Below are 20,617 nucleotides of genomic sequence, written 5' to 3' on the forward strand. Positions count from 1 at the left end.
TGACACAACCACAAAGTCGATCATCGATCTGCGGCCTAAGGCGTCCTGGTGCCAAGTGCACATGTGGACGCCTTTATGTCTGAACAAGGTGTTCGTTATGGACAATCTGAGACGAGCACAGAAGTCCAACAACAAAACACCACTCGGGTTCAGATCAGGGGGGCCGTTCTTCCCAATCACACCTCTCCAGGTCACACTGTCATTGCCAACGTGAGCATTGAAGTCACCCAGGAGGACGAGGGAGCCCCAGAAGGGGCACTCTCCAGCACTCCCTCTAAGGACTCCAAAAAGGGTGGATACGCTGAACTGCTGTTTGGACCATAGGCACAAACAACAGTCAGGATCCGTCCCCCCACCCGAAGGCGAAGGGAGGCTACCCTCTCATCCACCGGGGTAAACTCCAATACACAGGCACTGAGCTGGGGAGCAACCAGAATTGCCACCCCTGCCCGTCGCCTCTCGCCATCGGCAACTCCAGAGTGGTAGAGAGTCCAACCCCTCTCAAGAAGACTGGTTCCAGAGCCCTTGCCGTGCGTCGAGGTGAGGCCAACTATATCTAGTCGGAACTTCTCAACCTCGCGCACCAACTCAGGCTCCTTTCCCACCAGAGAGGTGACATTCCATGTCCCTAGAGCCAGTTTGTGCAGCCGGGAATCAGACCGCCAAGGTCCCTGCCTCCGGCTGCTACCCAAAACACAATGCACCCGACCCCCTTGGCCCCTCCTGCAGGTGGTGAGCCCACGGGAAGGGGGTTCCATGTTGCCTCTTCGGGCTGCGCCCGGCCGGACTCCATGGGCAGAGGTCCGGCCACCAGGCGCTCGCCAACGTGCCCCACCCCCAGGCCTGGCTCCAGGAGGGGGCCCCGGTGACCCGCATCCGGGCAAGGGAAACTTGGCACCAATGTTGTTCAGCATCATTAGGGGGTCCTGGGCTACGCTTTGTCTGGTCCCTCACCTAGGACCTGTTTGCCATGGGTGGCCCTACCAGGGGCATATAGCCCCAGACAACGGAGCTCCTGGGATCATTGGGACGCGCAAACCCTCCACCACGATAAGGTGGCAGCCCAGGGAGGGGTATTTATATAGCGTCTTATACAATCAAAATTGTTTCAAGGCGCTTTCCAGAATCCCAGGGCCTAACCCCAGACAAGCAACAGTGGCAAGGAAAAGCTCCCCTTTAACAGGAAGAAACCTTGAGCAGGACCAGGCTCATGTAGGGGGACCCTCCTGCTGATGGCCGGCTGGGTAAAGAGAGAGGAAAGGAAGAGGAGAGGGAGAGAGGAGAGGAGAGGAGAGGGAGAGGAGAGGAGAGGAGAGGAGAGGAGAGGAGAGGGAGAAGGAGAAGGAGAAGGAGGGGGAGAGGAAAGGAGAGGAGAAGGAGAAGGAGAGGGAGGAGGGAGAGGAGAGGGAGAGGAGAGGAGAGGAGAGGAGAGGAGAGGAGAGGCACAGAGCACAGAAACACACACAAAAATACACTATACAACGGGTCAGCTGGGCCGGAGGTCATCATGCAGTTCCACAGCAGGGCGGCCTGGTAGCTAAATGCTCGGCCCCCCATTCTACCACTAGAGACTCTGGGGACCACAAGTAGACCAGCATTCTGAGAGCGGAGTTGTCTATTGGGCTGATAAGGTGTCACTAAATCCTCCAAGTAGGATGGAGGTAGGCCTCTGAGGACCTTATAGGTCAGAAGAAGGATTTTAAAAATTATTCTAAATTTAACGGGCAGCCAATGAAGAGACGCCAGTACAGGAGTAATGCGATCTCTTTTGTCAATACCTGTCAGAACTCTAGCTGTGGCATTTTGGATCACCAGACTTGAAAAGTCATAATTTGAAATGAGGAGAGCACGGCTTTTATCCTTGCAGAATGCTAAAAAACAAAGGGACATGGGGAATGAAATACAAGATGAGGAGAAAGATAAAAGAAAGAACAGAGAATGAGAGAGCAATTACCCCTCCCTGTGGCCCTGAAAAGTACTCAAGATAAAAAAAAGAGCAATTTTGCTTGGAAACAGAGCAACACTGGCAACTAAATGGAAAGCTATAATATAATAAATATTGCACTTTAACAAAGACAAATAATTACACACACAAAAATATTATGAATTACGTTTTCTGTTTATTTTTATGTTCAGGAAGCTACAATGTGATCTTTTATACTCTGAATAGTTTTTTAACTGCAAACCTTTTTATAACCCTTCCAGCGCCAGTGTGTGCAGTATGCACTTAAGGCTCGTCCACTGAGATGTTATATTCCTAAGAATCCCTACCAGTACCAGGTGTGGTACATTGTCACCTCCTGTTACTTTGAGTACCTTATGTTCCTTCTTATTATGCTGAACACCATGTGTCTGGGAATGCAGGTATGGAAACAAATATATAGTATAAGAAAAATACATTATAAAGGTTCCTGTATTCAAAAGATGTGTTTTATCATCTTTACTCTGTTTAACCCACAGCACTGCAACCAATCAGACCATGTTACCCACCTGTCTGATATGCTAAATGTGATTTTCACTGTACTTTTCACCGTGGAAATGGTTCTTAAACTAATGGCATTTAAAGCTAAGGTTAGTGTCGGCACAATGACAGATTTTTTTTATAGCTATCAACAAAACAGATCATATTAAGATAAATCTGTTGACTTCATTCCTTATCCAAGTATTTCAGACATAGTATACATACACAGTTTTATAGTTCACACTGTTGATGTAAACATATGCATAAAAACATTTTAAATGGCATTGAAGTAATTGAAGATAACTTAAAGATGTATAACCTCCATTATTACTTGAGATGAAACAACCCCAGTGAGAATTACAAGTTCTAATTCACCCATACAATGTCTCATGTTTTTCTGCTCTGCAGGGTTACTTTGGAGACCCCTGGAACGTTTTTGACTTTGTTATTGTCATTGGAAGTGTTGTCGATGTGATACTGAGTGAAATTAATGTAAGTACTGTTATTTTTCTCTCTTTTACTCTCTTTCCCCTCATTAACTATTGAATTTGTCTTTTTCCTTTGACAGGCAGCACTCGCCTCCTCTGGAGGGCTATACTGCCTCCAAGGCTGTAATGTAACTATTCGCCCGAGTTCTTAGTATTCACATATTACACTGTATAGGTCTCAACTGTTTCCTGCCCATTTACCTTTCCCATGAACAATTGTAGACTACTATAGATTGACTAAAGAAAAACACCTTTTTTATTAAGCCGTTTTTGAGAAAGTACATTGAGTAGTGAAGTACATTCATTACTTTTGAATGAGTTCAATTCCACTTTACGTATATGTTGCCTGATACAATTGAAATTATCTCAAGGCATGAACAGAAAACCAAAGCTTAATCTCCAACTAAGCATCAGCGGCAAAAAAACCAAAAACAGGAACAGGAAGAAACTCAACAGGTCCATTCTCATGGGGACCCCTGGAGCAAGAGATAGGGTGAAAAGGGGAGGGCAAGAATAAGGAGCCGAAAAGACACATGTAACAAATACATTATAAATACATAATTGTTATGTTTTTTTATACTGAAGATATAGAACTAAAAATTGAGTGGGTCGTGAGGTCGGACAACAATAGACAACACTACAGAGGAAGGCAAGAATTACATCAAACACTCACCTGAGAGAAGATAGGAAGACATGCAAACATGCAATGCAATAAACTGGGGCGTTAAATAACTCATTAATTTAATAATGCAGCGTGGCAATATCAAGCCATACATTTTGTGAACATTGTATAAACTATAAAAACAAATGAACATTTGATTTTCTTTCTTATAAACTACAAAAAATCTATTTGCTTTTGCAATTACTATATTTCAACTGGGGTGCAGAGGAGAGAGTATGCTTGCCTATGTTTAACATTCACATTTTCAGCACTTACATGTACCATATAATATGATTGGGCTGGCATAATACTGTGAGAACTGGTATATAGCAGGGAAATATACAAATCTAAAACTAAAGCATTTATGTTTGCAGGAAGTAGACCCGATGCAGGCAATTGCGGTAAGTTAGAACCTAACACATAGACATTCACAAGTATATTGAAATTTAGCAATTAGCAGACTCTTATGCCAAATTTTCTCTTTTTAGTCTTCTGAAAATCTGAGTGTATCAGTCACCTTCTTTCGACTTTTTCGAGTCATGCGCCTTGTGAAACTACTAAATCGCTCAGAGGGAATACGTAATCTTTTGTGGACCTTCATAAAATCTCTCCAGGTTAGTAGTGACCATGAGCAAAATTGTGGTATCACATGTTTATGTATTAATTTGCTGAGGAAATACAGATATCTATGTGTAAAATATTTCATCTACATTACAATGAAAAGAAAAGTGCATTCAGAATCAACATGCAATTAGTGTCATTGGAATATATATAAAAATCTCTTCCTCGCCCGCCTGGGTGGCCCCTCCTTCAGCTTCTGGTCCTCTACCAGAGGCCTGGGAGTCTGAGGGTTTCGTGCAGGATCTTAGTTGTTCCTAGGACTGCGCTCTACTGGACAGAGATCTCTGATGTGGTTCCTGGTATCTGTTGGTGCCATCTAATTAGGTTGGGCGTTACTGCCCCTAGTGTCCCAATCACTACTGGGACCACTGTTGCCTTCACACCCCACATTCTCTCAATCTCTTCTGTCAGCCCTTGGTACTTCTCCAGCTTCTCGTGCTCCTTCTTTCTGATATTGCTATCACTTGGGATTGCTACATCTATCACCACCACTGTCTTCTGGTGTTTATCTACCACCACTATGTCAGGCTGATTGGCCACGACCATCTTGTCAGTTCTGGATCTGGAGGTCCCATAGAATCTTGGCCTGCTTGTTCTACAGCACTTTGGGGGTGTCTACCACCTGGACCCTGGGACCTCCAGTCCATACTCAGTGCAGATGTTCCTGTACACTATGCCCACCACCTGGTTATGCCACTCCATGTATGCCTTACCTGCCATCTATGCCTCGCCTGATAATGTTATATAGCTTTAGGCACTCCAGTATCCATGTGTGTGGCATTGAGTCATAAGCTTTCTTGTAATCAATCCAGGCAGTGCCAAGGTTGGTGTGCTGCATCCTACATCCTGGTGTGATTGCCGTGTCAACCAGTAGCTGGTGCTTGGCACCTCTGATGTTGTTACCTATGCCTTTCTGTGCTCTGCTCATGTATTGATCCATGTGCCTACTGATCTTAGCCACTATTATGCCTGATGGGAGCTTCCATGTGGTGCTGAGGCAGGTTATAGGCCGGTAGTTGGATGGTATTGTGCCCTTCTGGGGGTTCTTCATTATGAGGACTGTCTGGCCCTGGGTTAACCACTCTGGGTGGTTCCCCGATCTTAGCAGCTGGCAGGAATGTCTGGCAGCATTTGTGCAATCAATCAATCAATCATGGCTGCAGTGCTTTATTCTGCCACTTTCAGTGCAAGCAGACAATCATGGAGTGTAGTCAGCTTCTTAAGCTAGTAGGCGTGAATCCTATGGTGCTGTCCAGCTCTTCATTTTGGACACTCCTGTTTGGATGTTTGCTAAGGTGCTGACTGCTGGGTCTTTGTTTTGGAAGTTGGAAGCTGTGCTCTGTCTGTAGGTCTTGAGTCATTGGGCATTAGTGTTGTGTGTTGCCTCTTTCTCCCAGATACTCTTCCAGTATTGCTCAGCCTCAGCCCTGGGGAGCTATTGTCATCTTGTTGCCCTGCCATTGAGAACAGACCTTGGCTGGATTGGTGAAGAACACCTTGTTTATTCTCCTTGCCTCTACTTCTCTTGTGAACCTCTTTAGTCGGGTAGCCAGGGCTGTGAGCTTTTGCTTAGCAGTCTCCAGTGCCTCAGGTATGGACAGTTTGTTGTACTTCTTGGGCCGCTCTGTCCTTGGATTCACACCTCTACTTAGCTCTGTTAGGAGGCTGACTTCTCTCCGTGTTACCATGATTTTTTCCTCTAGCCTTCTCCTCCATGGGGCCATTTGCTCCTTATGGCTGTTCATGCTCTTCATCTTATAGCCAAACATCTGTAGGATTACCGTTGCCGCTGCATTCATCAGCTGATTGGTCTCAGTGATGGTAGTGGTAGGGATGGTTGACAGTGCCGTGCTCAAATCATCCAGTAGAGATTGGTCTGGTACTTTGTTTGTTAGCCTTGGCAGGGAGGTAGCTGAGTTCCCCCAGGACTTCATGATTCTCTCTCTCAGGTCAGTTGCCCTTGTGTTGAGTCTGTCTGTCACTGGGGCTTTGTACGCAATCGCAATACTTGGGGGTGATGGTGAAACCACCCCCAAGCTGAACTGATGTCCTGGCTCCCCCTTGCTGTAGCATATTTGTACCATGGATGGGGTAAAACACTGTACCTAATCTATCTCTAGCTGTGATAGCATCTTACAGTATTATAGATATTCCAACACTGAGCTGCTTCTTCACGAGCTGCTTCTTAGTCAGTAAGGATGTGGAGTTTTGAAGCAACCATTTCTTCCACATCATCTGCATGTACCCTTTCTCACTGGTGTTACTCCCATAGTAACACTCCATCAGTACCAGGTTCTCTGCCCTGCTTCATGAATGCCTTGCTCCAGTAGCCAATTTGACATCAGGTAGCCCTGGTTCCCCGACCCCTGACGCGGACCTTGTTGTCCCGGGAAATGTCCAAGCCAGTATGACTCTATCATTTATGGTTCAGCTCATTCCGAGGTTTGTTTGTTTGTTTGTTTGTTTACTGCTTGTTTATTGTTTGGGCTTGGATTGTGAAATATGCTCAAAAGAACAATATGGAATTGTAATAATAATCTATAAAGGGGTGTGCAGGGGAAAAAACAACAAATATTAATCCAAAGAGATATTTGAATAAAAAAAATTATGAGCAGGCTTAAAAGTGCATAAAACTCTATAGAGGAAAACACAAGAGGACATTAGTATAATTTTGTAACAATCTGGCACAGGATTGTGTCAGCTGCAGTCAATTAACCCACAGCGAATGAAAACCAATGCAAGGTGACCTTGTTGCAGGGATTTAGAAGATGGCCACACTGCCACTCTCAAGCTGCCAGGGGAAGAAAATGCAGAAATAGAGGGGAAAGGCATACAGAACAAAAAACAACATGATAATTTTGTGAATTTGCTTGTGATTATTATTTATTGCAGGCGCTTCCTTATGTGGCCTTGCTGATTCTGATGCTGTTCTTTATATATGCTGTGGTTGGAATGCAGGTATACATGCACACAGAAACATACAAAATGATGACCTGATCACATTTAGTGTAAACTATTCTAGATGCTTGGTAGAAAGATTGATAATATAGATTGTAACAACTAATTATTTGACTATAATCTATCTACAAACCATTGTAAAAGCATATATTAATGTACATTTCTGATTTGATGTGTATTTTTATTTCCCACTTGAATATTTTTTCAGATATTTGGTAAAATAGCTGTTGTCGATGGTACATACATTAATAGGAACAACAACTTCCAGACATTCCCACAAGCTGTTCTACTGTTATTCAGGTTGTTGAGCCCCTCTGATCTTTTTTAAATGTCAATTTCTTAGGCTTTGTTGGCTCTAAATAATACATTCCCTTGCTTAGAATGTAATGTTTATTGATATTTTTGTCCTGTTCAAAAAAAGACTTTATCTAAAATCACAGTCAAAATTACAGTAACTTTTGATGCTGAACTGATTTCTGATGTGGTTGATGTTTAGATGTGCTACAGGGGAAGCATGGCATGAAGTAATGTTGGCATGCATGTATGGGAAAAAATGTGATCCAAAGTCAGACTACCTACCTGGGGAAGAGTACACCTGTGGATCCAACTTTGCCATCATTTACTTCATGAGCTTCTACATGCTTTGCGCCTTTCTGGTAAATGCAATATTATTTCCCTGGATTATCCAAATACTGTTCTTGATTGCATCAGAAATAACATTTTTCTTTATAGTGCAGGGATCTTATTCGGATATGTATGACCTGGATGACTGAGAATCATAATAGACATTCCACTTCAGATTCAGATTCAGATTTAACTTTATTTGTCCCACATGAGAAAATTTACAGCGCAACAGCAGCAACAAAAGCACGCAGAAAAAATTAAATAAATTAAATTTGAGATAATAGAAAATATACAAATAAAAAAAGGATGTATATATACAATAATCCAAGATAAATGGATAATCAGCCCTTGTATATCTGTACATAGTACAGAGGGTGTATGCAATATACATGTCAGAATATCTAAAAACTATTTTAAAAAAAGTTATTTCTGATGCAATCAAGATCAGTAGTGATTTAAAGTCCCTGCCATAGAAATGAGATTTTTTTAAAATTATTATTACTTTAGTGTGGTGTTCTACTGATATCTTGCTGGTTTCTTTGTAAACTGCAGAAATAAGGCAGTACTTTGAATACAGATGGAGTTTAGCCAAAAGTAAAATGTTAGTAGCATATTTATAAATTATTTGAAAACAGAAAACATTTTTTTCATAATAGTTTATAGCACAGTACTAAAGTGTAACTAGCATTGTATTTGGACCAAGACAATCACTTCAAACTTGATTTTTGCAGATCATTAACCTGTTTGTGGCAGTCATCATGGATAACTTTGACTACTTGACGCGTGACTGGTCTATTCTCGGTCCCCAGCACTTGGATGAATTCAAGAAAATCTGGGCAGAATATGATCCAGAAGCCACGTAAGAGTTTTATATGTGATTTATGTCCAAGAACTTGGATGTGCCTTAGCTGGTTGAACTAGGTGTTAACCTTCCTGTGGAAGGAAGCATTTCAAAATTTCCATTTCTCTGTAAAACCAGCTTATCATGATAGTGACTTGGTGTTGTTACCATTAATTAATAGTAATTAGGTCCTCAAAATTGGTCAGATTGCCAAAAATTGGTTTGTGTCTACTCACAATTCAAGTGCTGTGTTGTGGATTAATTTTCATAATGTGACTAAAATAATATTTATTGTACAACTAGATTTGATGCCAAAACAGCTTATAGCATTTTGGATAGGTGTCAGGGACCAGACGAGAACCCAAGAGCGACACCAGAGTTCGGTTGAACACCGCTTTATTGTCAGGAACAGAAGGCAGTTGGGTTTACTGGGGAGCAGGCAGGATGGAATCGTTGGGGACAGGCAGGGTCGAGACCAGGCAGACCGGCAGGCAGGAAAACGCTGGAGAGTCATGTGAACCACAGAGGACAATCTGGCAGGGAGGCAGCATAGTGCAGGGAACTAAAAGGGGCTCGTGATGGTGCTGATTGGCCACAGGTGCGTGGGGCGAAAGAGGACTCGGGCGGGGTTGCCCGCAGCTGTGACAGATAGGTCTGTTTTAGTTGCTAGATAACTTACAAATTCCACTAAAAGACCTTTCCCAAATTTGTTTTTTCCCCTTGTAGAAGTTGTATATAAGTTATGGGACTCTTGTGCTATGATGTGTATTTATTTCTGAGGAAGACTCAATTTTTTCAGATTCCTTTTGTATTAAACCTATGATAATATTGAGCCAAAGTTCTACATATCATTTTAAATTTTAAAATGCATATTACTGACACAATTAATGACACCTTTTATCAAGCTCAACCTTTTCAAAAGCAGTAATGACATTTAATGTCACATTAAATCAAATTTTATCTTTAGATTCTGGACACTTTGTAATTTGTTGTCTATTCAGTTTCCTACAACAGTGGGATTTGTGTTATATTTTTTGCCCAATTACAGGGGACGTATTAAGCATCTTGATGTTGTCACACTCCTTCGGAGAATACCTCCTCCTTTAGGTTTTGGAAAGTTCTGTCCTCATCGCATTGCCTGCAAGGTGAGAAAATTAGCTCCTGACCTATTTAGCATATTAAAGTCTTTCTCTCTCTCTCCCCCCCCCCCCCCTCTCTCTCTCTCTATATATATATATATATAATGTGAATTGGTAATATGTGTATCTTACCAATTCACAAAATAGAAGAAATAATGAAGGCTACAAGAAAAGTAATACCGTAGGTCCAACCACAAGGTGCAGATATTTTTGAACTATGTGGCAGCTGAGCATAAATAAACATCAATAAATGTTGAGAAACACTTGACGTAATTGGTAGATAATAGCAAAAGTAGGTCAAAGAGAAAAGACTGAAAATCTTTTCCACGCTATTCTTGTTCTTGGAGAAATTAAATTTAGCCACAGACATTAAAATTAAAAATGAATCAGTTCATGAAACAAATCAGAAAAATATATGGATATGAAATCTGTCCTGCAATTTATAGATCAATAAGGTTAAAATGGTTACAGTTATTGCAGTAGTTATTCAAAATAATAATAAAAACACATTTTCTAAACTTGGCATAAGTATTTATGTGTTTTTATGGTGTTTTTGTTTTCCCAGAGGTTGGTCTCAATGAACATGCCTCTCAACAGTGATGGAACAGTTACCTTCAATGCAACACTATTTGCACTTGTAAGAACTGCCTTGAAAATAAAGACAGAAGGTAGGGTTGTGGAGTGAATCTAATTGCAGATGAGCCATAATTTTGGCTTCTACTAATGCATAATTAATTGTTCACTGTCAAAAATAATTTTACAATAGAATTTTGTCTGTAACCACAACTCCTCTGAAACCTATTACTTATACATATTTTGCCAGGAACCTTTTAACAAAACATTTCTATATTTTAAATAAAACAGTTGCACTCTCTTTTTCCAAAAAGTATTTTCACTTTAAATCCCTTTTTTACTCATTCTGAATAGCTTTATCATGACATCTCTTTACTAAAGGTTATCTTGGTAGACTACCAGATGGCATCAATCAATCAATCAATCAATCAATCAATCAATCAATCAATCAATCAATCAATCAATCAATCAATCATAGCTGCAGTGCTTTATTCTGCCACTTTCAGTGCAAGCAGTGATCTAACAACGTCACATACTCTCCATATCTGTTGGGCAGCTTCACAAGTCTGCCACTAGTCATGCATGTTTAATCACTGGTGTTGTGCAAAAGCTAACAGAACTTTGTTCTTGAGAGTGTCTAAAGCTTTCTCAAAAAGTTCAGGTGGACTTGTAAAACTAAATGACAGTCTTATATTATCTTGGGGTATCTGCCAGACACCACTGGCTGCATCCCAAAGGGAAAACACCTTGACACGTGGTAGTTTTGGCAAGATGACATTAATAATGGGTAACACATAATTCTCTCTCTTCACAGCGTTATTTAGCTTTTTTAAATTCTACAAATATCCTTGGCTGATCTTAGTTTTTCTTGGGAAGACTCCCCTTTAACAAGAAGAAACTTTGAGCAGGCTCATGTAGTGGGACTGTCCTGCTAAAGACCAGCTGGGTAGACAGGTACATTAATTATAACAAAGTGCTAGTGTAGGAGTTGAGAGTGTCAGCGGGGTTCAATATCAGCAGGTCAGAAAACAGCTATAAAGGCAGTGATACCTGTAGATGGATGCAGAGAAGGAGAGGAGAGGAGAGAGAGGAGAGGAGAGGAGAGGAGAGAGAGGAGAGGAGAGGAAGCCATGACTTTGGACCCCGGCATCCTCTGCCTATAGCAGCATAACTAAGATGTTAACTTAACAATTAGAAAACCCTCTAAATAGGATAATTCGTCTGACTAGAATAGTAGCTGGATCTACAGAATTACTGACTATAAGCTTTTTCAAAGAGGAAGTCTTAAGTCTAATCTTAAAAGTAGAGATGGAGTCAACCCCCCGTACCTGGACATGGTGCTGGTTCCACAACAGGGGGTCCAGATAGCTAAATGCTCAGCCCCCCATTTTACCTTCTGAGACTCTGGGGACCACAAGTAAACCAGCATTCTGAGAACAGAGTGGTCTATTGGGACTAATTCCTCCAGGTAGGATAAAGCTTGGCCTCTGAGGACCTTGTATGTAGATCAGAAGAAGAATTTTGAATATTATTCTAAATCTAATGGGCAGCCAATGAAGAGACACAGTACAGGAGTTATGTGATCTCTTTTGTCAATACCTGTCAGCACTCTAGCTGCAGCATTTTGGATCAACTGGAGGCTTCTTAAAGAGTTGTTTGGACATCCTGATAATAAAAAATGACAATAGTCCGCCTGGCTCCTCTGGGTTCATGGATTAATCTAGCTGCGTCATCAGCATAACAACGAAAATTTACTCCATGCTGTTGAAAAATGTTTCCTAAGGGAAGCATGTACAAGGTGAAAGCAGCAATGAGGTCCAGCAGAACCAGCATAGAAACCAGTCTGTGATCTGAAGCTATAAGAAGATCCTTATCAACTTTAATAAGTGCTGTTTCTGTGCTGTGGTGAGCTCTAAAGCCTGACTGAAAAATTTCAAAAAGGCTGTTCCTCTGCAGGTGCTCCAGTATTTGAGTCACCACCACCTTCTCAAGAATTTTAGAGATAAAAGGAAGGTTGGATACAGGCCTATAATTTACTAACACATCAGGATCCAGTGATGGTTTTTTGAGCAATGGTTTAATCATTACTACCTTCTAGGACCGGGGTACATAACGTGTCAGTAAGGAACAATTGATCTGGTCCAGAATAGAGCTGCCTATCATTGGTAAAACATCATTCAACAGGTGTGTTGGGATGGGATCTAAATGACACGTGGTGGACTTGGATTTCTGTGAAGACGCCTCAGAAAAATATATAGGGGTGAAGGAGTTTAAGAAGTTTATGTGCTCATTGGAAACCCTGTTCACACAGCACATCTGGCGATTGTCTAGTAGCTGTTGGGATGCCTGATTATCTTTTTCTTTAATAGTCAGAACTTTATCAGGGAAGAAGCTCATGAAGTCTTCACACTGATGAAAAGAAACCTGGAATTTTTCTGGTTTTCAATTAAAAAAATAAGCATTTACCAGAAAGCATAAGCTTTTCTGGCCTCATGGAGGGCCTTTTTTATAAAGTACCAGACAGTCTTTCCAGGCTAAATGGTATTTAACTATTTTACAAGAATATAATTTCCTTTCTATCCTTTGCGTTTTCTGCTTGAGGGTCCTAATGTGTGAATTATACCAGGGAGCGCACCTCCTCTGATTTTCTGCAGTTTTTTTTTACTGCATTCTGCATGATTGGTCAAACCACTGACATCAGTCTGACCATTGATTTGGGTGGTAGAATTCAAATTTCTCTTTAAGTTGGAACTGAGTGCTCATTAGACATCTTAATAAATAAATGGACAAATATGTCTTGTTGCATTAATATTTTATTGACTACAAATACATTAGAATGCATTCATTTTAAAGATTGGAGTAAACCCTCATGATTGGAGGATGAGTCAAAAGGCAGAATCCTTTGTTGACCAGCAGTGATTTTGTTCCATGCACAGACAGCGGAGCAATTTCTACAACAAGCTCAGTCACATTGGATCTTGTAAGAGCAGAGACAAACAGGAGCTCATTTATTTATGTTTGAGCTTGAAAATATATAGCCCCTGGGGACCATCTGCATGCTAGTGATCTGGGTGGTCACCTGAGAGTCGTTAGCAGGGTCGTTGGTCGGATCGTTCACCTAGTTTCGGTTGAGGTGTCTCCCCTTTGTCTGCTGGATCACATGGTGGTGAGTCACTGGATCTCCTGGAATGGTGTGAATGTTTGTTTTGCTGTTGGAAGGAGTGAAGGACTGCATTGTATGTGGGTGATAGGAAGTGCCTCAGCCCATCACCTCTGTTTAAGGATGGTTTTTCCAATTTGACATGGATAGCTTCCTTGACACCCCTTTCAAACCAGCTTACACCTTTAGGTGTAAGTGGACTGCTGAATCCTGACCCAAAGAGGTGGCGCGTCTGTGTTGTGCCATTCTTCTGTGGAGAGGTTGTTTGGTTTCCCCAATGTACAGTTCCTTGCATTTCTCCTGGCACGGTATAGCATAAACAACATTACTTTGTTTGGGTCTTGGTGTCTTGTCCTTTGGGTGTACTAACCTCTGTCTGAGACCGGTATGTCGTGTTTCTGGAGGATCCTCCTAAACTTCTCAGAGACTCCGGACACGTAGGGGATCGAAACGCTGCGGCGTTTGTTTCTCTCCTCCTTTCCTTTGCTGGGGTCTCGATTTCTTGAGGTTTTGGTGAAGGCCCAGTCTGGGTAGCCGCATGTTTTGAGAGTTGTCTTAATGTGGTCCTGTTCCTTCTTTCTGCCTTGGGATGTGGTGGGTATTTCTCTGGCCCGGTGTTGGAGAGTTCTGATCACTCCCAACTTGTGTTCAAGTGGGTGGTGAGAGTCAAACTGAAGGTACTGGTCGGTATGTGTAGGTTTTCTGTAGACTTCGATGGTGAGATTTCTGTCCTCAGTGATCTTGACTGCGCAGTCCAGAAAGGCCAGACTGTTTCCTTTTGTATCTTCCCGGGTGAATTTTACATGCTGGTCTGTTTTGTTGAGGTGATCGGAGAACGCTTCCAATTCTTGTGTTTGAATTTTGACCCAGGTGTCATCCACATACCTGAACCAGTGGCTTGGCACAGTTCCTGTGAAGGATGTCAGGGCCTGGGATTCCACCTTCTCCATGTATAGATTGGCAACTATGGGGGATACTGGTGAGCCCATGGCACAGCCATGTTTCTGCCTGTAGAAGCCTTCTCTGTATTGGAAATAGGTGGTGTTCAAACACAGGTCCACCATGTGTTCAAACACATGGTGCAGATTTGGGCCGGTGTTAAGGTTGTTCTTTCTGGAAGATTCTTGTCCAATAGAAGGTGCTTGTGGATGGTGTCTATGGCGCTGGCGGTGGGGATGCACGTGAAGAGTGACGTGACATCGTAAGATACCATAGTCTCTTCTGGAAGTAGTGTGAGTCCACTGACCTTTTGAGCAAAGTCTTGGGAGTTTTTGATGTGGTGTGGGGTGTTGCCAACCATGGGAGACAAGATGGAGGCCAAGTATTTGGAAATGTTGTATGTTACAGAATTGATGCTACTTACTATGGGTCTGAGAGGGGTCCCTGGTTTGTGGATCTTGGGCAATCCATAAATGCAAGGGATGGTTTCTCCTCCTTAACCCAGGAAAAAACTGAGGTCATGGTGTTTGGTCCTGAACCTCTCAGGGATAGATTAGATCATATGATCACTCTAGATGGTATCTCATTAATTAACATCTAGTCTCTCTGTGAGGAATCTAGGAGTAACTTTTGATCAAAATCTCTCCTTCAACTCACACATTAAATTAGTCTCTAGAAGTGCCTTTTCTCACCTGAGGAACATCACAAAGATTAGGAAGCTACTGACGCGGCATGATGCTGAAAAGTTCATGCTTTTCTTACTTCCAGGCTGGACTATTGTAATTCTTTATTATCAGGGTGTCCAAACAACTCTTTAAGAAGCCTCCAGTTGATCCAAAATGCTGCAGCCAGAGTTCTGACAGGTATTGACAAAAGAGATCACATAACTCCTGTAATGGTGTCGCTTCATTGGCTGCCCGTTAAATTTAGAATAATTTTTCAAACCCTTCTTTTGACCTACAAGGTCCTCAGAGGCCTAGCTCCATCCTACCTGGAGGAGCTAGTGATACCTTATCAGCCCAATAGACCACTCCGCTCTCAGAATGCTGGTCTACTTGTGGTTCCCAGAGTTTCTAGGAGTAGAATGGGGGGCCAAGCATTTAGCTACCAGGCACCCCTGCTATTGAACCAGCTCCCTGTCCAGGTACGGGAGGCTGACTCCATCGCTACTTTTAAGATCAGACTTAAAACCTACCTCTTTGAAAAAGCTTATTGTTGCCAATTCTATAGTTCCAGTTACTATCATAGATAGACAAATTATCATACTTAGGGGGTCGTCTAATCGTTAGGTCACATCTTAGCTATGCTGTTATAGGCCAAGGCTGCCGGGGTCCGGAAACATGATCACCTGACAGGCCTCTGTTACCCCACTGGGTCATGGTTTCCTCTCCTCTCCTCTCCTTTCCTCACTTTTCCTCCTCCTCATCAAGCAGACTAGTTATGCTGATTCCTGTGTAGTTTTTCTGCCCCCCCACCCCCTTCTATTCATTTACAGGTATCGCCGCCTTCGGAGCTGCATGATGACCTCCGGCCCCGTTGACCCATTGTATACTGTATTTTTGTGTGTGTTTCTGTGCTCTATGCCTCTCCTCTCCTCTCCTCTCCTCTCCTCTCCTCTCCTCTCCTCTCCTTTTTACAATTTTGATTGTATAAGACGCTATATAAATAAAGATTGATTGATTGATTGATTAATTGATTATACTGATGGTACTGAGTATATTAATCATATCAAAAGATACATGTCAAAAGATAAAAATAAAGAGAATAAACGATATACATCAGCCCCCTACAAATCTCAGAAGGCATGATTTTTATCTGCACAGCATTCTGAAGAAATTAATAACTCTAGCTTTGAACTGTAGTAATTATGGCCAAAGCACTGTGTGGTGCATGGCCTGATTGCTGTTTTTATTGTATTGTGATAGGACCAACAGTATAATGATTTTCTTCACCTTTTTGTACCTCTAATGGTCAGGTAATTTTGAACAAGCTAATGAAGAGCTGAGGGGAATCATCAAGAAGATTTGGAAGCGGACGAGTATGAAATTACTGGATCAAGTCATCCCACCTATTGGAGGTCAGTTTTTATGTTTTTATGACGTTTTTTTTGGCAGACCTTAAAAATCTGGTATCTACAGCTTTTTTTATTAAAAAACAAATCAATCACATAGTGTTTATCTGTGGTTTTGTGTGTATTACCAAAAGGCATTTTAAGAACGGAAGGAGCATAAATGAACAGTCGAGTAGACTGTAAATTGAATGTATAATAGTAGTATTATAGTATATTTTTATAACAAGCTTACAGTACTCAAGTAATGGAACAGTCAACCCATAATTAGATAAACATAGGTTTGGGCATGGTGGAAATCAATTAAATTAATCTTTATATGTAACATTTCCCATATAAAGATTAAATAAAATGAGCATCTAATTATTCAAAATGATGCAAACAAACACCTTATTTGTTTTTATCCAATTTTAGTTCCAAATAAATGAAGAAGGTGGTGTTTTGTAGCTTGTTAAGCTGAAGGGTCTTTTTTTTACAATCCCTCTACTCTCCTTTTCCCTCAAGCAGTTTAAGGTTTTAAGGATAGATAAAAATCAGCTATAATTTTCTCTGACCCCTCCGGACTTGGAATGACGCCTTATGCTCTCTACTGAATGCCAACAGCCAGTTTTTATGTTCACTAAGGAATGCACTGTAAGACAAATTTACAACCAGTTCCATCCTATACACATCTTGTGTTTTTGGAACAATCTCTACCTGTTTCAGCATCTTGCAAGGACACAAGGCACTGGAGGCCTACGAATTTACAGTATCTTTGCAATATGCACATGTGTCGTTCAAAACTCAAAATGAGCAGTCATATTGTGACTGAATAAGAACATTCAACTTCTAAACTAAGCAAGAACACACCAGTTAATGTGTTACGATCTAGTTTGATCAGGACCTGAATGCAAACAGGAAGTAGTCTCACAAAAGGGTTTATTGAAACCAGAAGAAGCCTTGAACAGTGGGGAAAAACACGCTCGACATAGGGAAAAGATTCTGCACATTCCTTGTCCAAAGGAGGAAAGTGTGGTGACCTTGAGCAGAGAACAAAACAACTACAACTCTTGAACCTCAAACAAAAGGACAAGTAACTGATTCTATGATTACCACAACACAGACAAAACGATCAAACACTGGTGAACAGGAGCCCAGGGCCTAAATAGCCAGTTGATTAGCAATGATCGCCTCCGGGCACCCTAACGGGCTTGTCACGATGGTCCTGGGAAAGATCACGCAGGAGACTGTCATCCAAGATATTCTGCCCTTGGAATCCATGTCCACTCCTCCGGACCGTACCCCTCCCAGTCCACCAGGAATTGAAGACAGCATCCACACCGGTGGATGGTGTGGTGAACTGTGTAGGCTGGGCCACCATCAATAACACGGGGAGGAGGCAGCGGCTCGTATAGAGGGACCAGATCAGACTCAGAGAATGGCTTGACCTGAGAAATGTGGAAAGTGGGATGAACTCTGAATGATGGGGGCTAACGATTTGGTCGATCTCATAGGGTCCAATGAAACAAGGATTTAGTTTCTAGGAGTCCTCCTGTAGGAGAAGATCCCTTGTAGAGAGCCAGACCTTCTGGCCTGGTTGATAGACAGGGGATGGAATATGGTGGTGGTTGGCTTGTTCCTGAGACTGTTGGGAGGAATGCAGAAGGGCAGAACAGACCTGCCTCCACACACTTCTGCAATGACACAGGTTGACCCGGGCAGAAGACACCGCTACTTAGTTTTCCTGTAACTCAAGCAACGGTGGTTGGTACCCCAAGGAAGTCATGAAGGGCAACAATCCAGTGTCAGAAGAGACCAGTGAGTTATGGGCATACTCCGCCCAGGGTAGGAACGAACTCCAGGAAGCAGGGATTCAGGCCACCACAAAACTGTGGAGACGAAAAACATGCTGGACAAGGAGGTCCCCAGTCTTTGCTGCGGAAGGGAGTTTCGGGAGAGGAACGAAGTGGACAGCCTTGGAAAAACAATCACCCACGGTGAGGATGGTGTTATTCCCAACCGATGGGGGAGGACCGGTGACAAAGTCCACAGCAATGTGTGACCAGGGGCGCCAAGGGTTGTCAGGGTGGATTGAGGAGGTTGGTGGGAGGACTTTTCCTGTGCACACGGACTTTTCCACACCCCAGACAGGCCCATATGAAAGCCTTGACATTTCGATCCATGGAAGGCCACCAGAAGCATTGCCTAAGGAAATGCCAGAGTCCGTAAGAGACCAGGGTGGTAGGTGAGTCTGGAAGAATGGGCCCATTGTAGGACATCCGAACCGGCAGAACTAGAGACAAAAAGCTGGTGAGGTGGACCGCCCCCAGGGTCCGGAGTTGATTGCTGCACCTGTATGACCTTCTTCTTCACCTGCCAGGAAGCAGCTCCAATGATGCAGGATCGAGATAGGATGGGACCTGGCTCAGGAGAAGGGACATGGCTTGGGGTTGGTGGTTCAACCACAGCCTAGTCTTTTAGTTCCTCCGCCAGCCCCTGAATATAAACTCCCCCAGAGGGCGGTGTCATTCCAACCACTGTTGGCTGCAAGGACCCGGAAATGGAAATAATCAAGCACAGCACTAGCCCCTTGTTGCACAGAAAGAAGCTTCGATGCTGCCTCACTGCTCTGGATTGGGTGGTCCAACACACGCCTGAGGGTAGTGAGTAGATACGGGGGTTAACAAATAACAGATATATATATATATACAGTGATATATCCTAGATTTATCACTCGGGTAAGTTAAAGGTTGAAGGTTGAAAACTAAAGAGCACTGTAACAACATAGAACACCAAAACAACACCCAGGACCCTGACAACAAGCTTACATGGATCATAGCTGTGATGATTAAAGTTGACTATTTTGGATGAATATATGAGGATTCTTGTGATTCTTTTTGAAATGCAACAATAGCTTTTTTTCCCATGATGCCAATACAGATCAATTGACTTCACCAAAGTTAATAGCTTGTCATGTCTATTCTATTTTCACAGATGATGAAGTAACAGTGGGCAAGTTTTATGCCACTTTCCTTATCCAAGATTATTATAGGAAGATGAAGAAGAGACAGGAAGAGTATTATGGCCACCGGCACACCAAGAAAAATGCTACCAGTGAAATACAAGTATGTTGGTATCTTTGATTTCTGAGGTGTTTAAAGTAATTAGTACCCATGCTACCTGCTAAGATATCAAGGTTGCATTAAATCAAATAATGTAAAATTTAATGATAAAAGTTCAAATTAAAATAAACATTTGATATAATTAAATATATATTATGATTTATTAATGTATAATAATCTGTTAACAATTTACTTGCGTATTTTGTGCTTTGCCAGGCAGGGCTCAGAAGCATTGAGGTAGAGCTTGTGCCAGAGCTCCACCGAGCCATTTCTGGAGACCTCTTCTCTGATGATGAGTTCGACCAAGCCACTGATGAAGCTGTTGAAGAGTAAATAGTTTAGGCTATAGTAATTTAACTGCAAACTTTGCAGAAATAAATAAGGTGGAGTGTGAAGCTGGGCTCAGACCACACTCTTTGTTACAACAGCAGGACTTGATGCCTGGATTTCTATTTCTAATTATATATATTTATTATTAGAATGTTCTTTTAATTTCAAGTAGATGGGAAATTAAGTTGGAAATTGCTAACAGCACACATACAACGGTTATAAATTTAAGTGAAATGCAAATTACTGAAAAAGGGTGTTAATGGACACAATAGTAACAAACGTTTCTAACTAACATACATGCACAGACAGGCATTGTAGGAATAAATCTACCTTGGATAAAATTTAGAAGAGAAGGGAAGTGGTATGAGCACATTGTCAAAGGGTTCCAATCTGATCCCTTTTGCACAAACTACAAACAATGGGAATGCTACAGTGACAAAACTGACTAGGACAGAATAATTCTGTTGAATCGTAGCAACTGGACTGTTTGAGTTCCATGAAGACATTTCACCTCTCACTCAAGTGGCTTCATCAGTTCTACCTGATAGTTTCCAGTGTCTGTCATAGTCAATGGATGACTGCAAACCTTCACAGGCATGACAGAGCTTTAAGTAGTTGTTGTACATGAACACCAAACATTAGACAACCACAGT

The 20,617-nt window shown here is 42.1% G+C and overlaps 2 protein-coding genes across 3 annotated transcripts in view; one reads left to right on the forward strand and one right to left on the reverse strand.

Annotated features, from left to right (window-relative positions):
* The window catches only part of cacna1sa (calcium channel, voltage-dependent, L type, alpha 1S subunit, a), a 50,985-nt gene extending 30,921 nt beyond the window's left edge, over positions 1-20,064 (forward strand). For both annotated transcript variants that reach the window (XM_057059004.1, XM_057059005.1), the window contains 15 exons: positions 2,206-2,364; positions 2,461-2,571; positions 2,870-2,953; positions 3,030-3,077; positions 3,985-4,011; positions 4,099-4,224; positions 7,124-7,189; positions 7,398-7,489; positions 7,686-7,845; positions 8,545-8,672; positions 9,703-9,799; positions 10,359-10,461; positions 16,441-16,542; positions 19,507-19,637; positions 19,851-20,064. In XM_057059004.1, the coding sequence (XP_056914984.1) occupies positions 2,206-2,364; positions 2,461-2,571; positions 2,870-2,953; positions 3,030-3,077; positions 3,985-4,011; positions 4,099-4,224; positions 7,124-7,189; positions 7,398-7,489; positions 7,686-7,845; positions 8,545-8,672; positions 9,703-9,799; positions 10,359-10,461; positions 16,441-16,542; positions 19,507-19,637; positions 19,851-19,967 (1,551 nt within the window). In that variant the 3' untranslated portion in view covers positions 19,968-20,064. The remainder of the gene's footprint in view (positions 1-2,205; positions 2,365-2,460; positions 2,572-2,869; positions 2,954-3,029; positions 3,078-3,984; positions 4,012-4,098; positions 4,225-7,123; positions 7,190-7,397; positions 7,490-7,685; positions 7,846-8,544; positions 8,673-9,702; positions 9,800-10,358; positions 10,462-16,440; positions 16,543-19,506; positions 19,638-19,850) is intronic.
* The window catches only part of lamtor3 (late endosomal/lysosomal adaptor, MAPK and MTOR activator 3), a 205,572-nt gene that overhangs the window by 149,979 nt on the left and 34,976 nt on the right, over positions 1-20,617 (reverse strand). The window lies entirely within an intron of this gene.

Source organism: Takifugu flavidus, chromosome 16 (assembly GCF_003711565.1).
Source record: "Takifugu flavidus isolate HTHZ2018 chromosome 16, ASM371156v2, whole genome shotgun sequence".
NCBI lineage: Eukaryota > Metazoa > Chordata > Actinopteri > Tetraodontiformes > Tetraodontidae > Takifugu > Takifugu flavidus.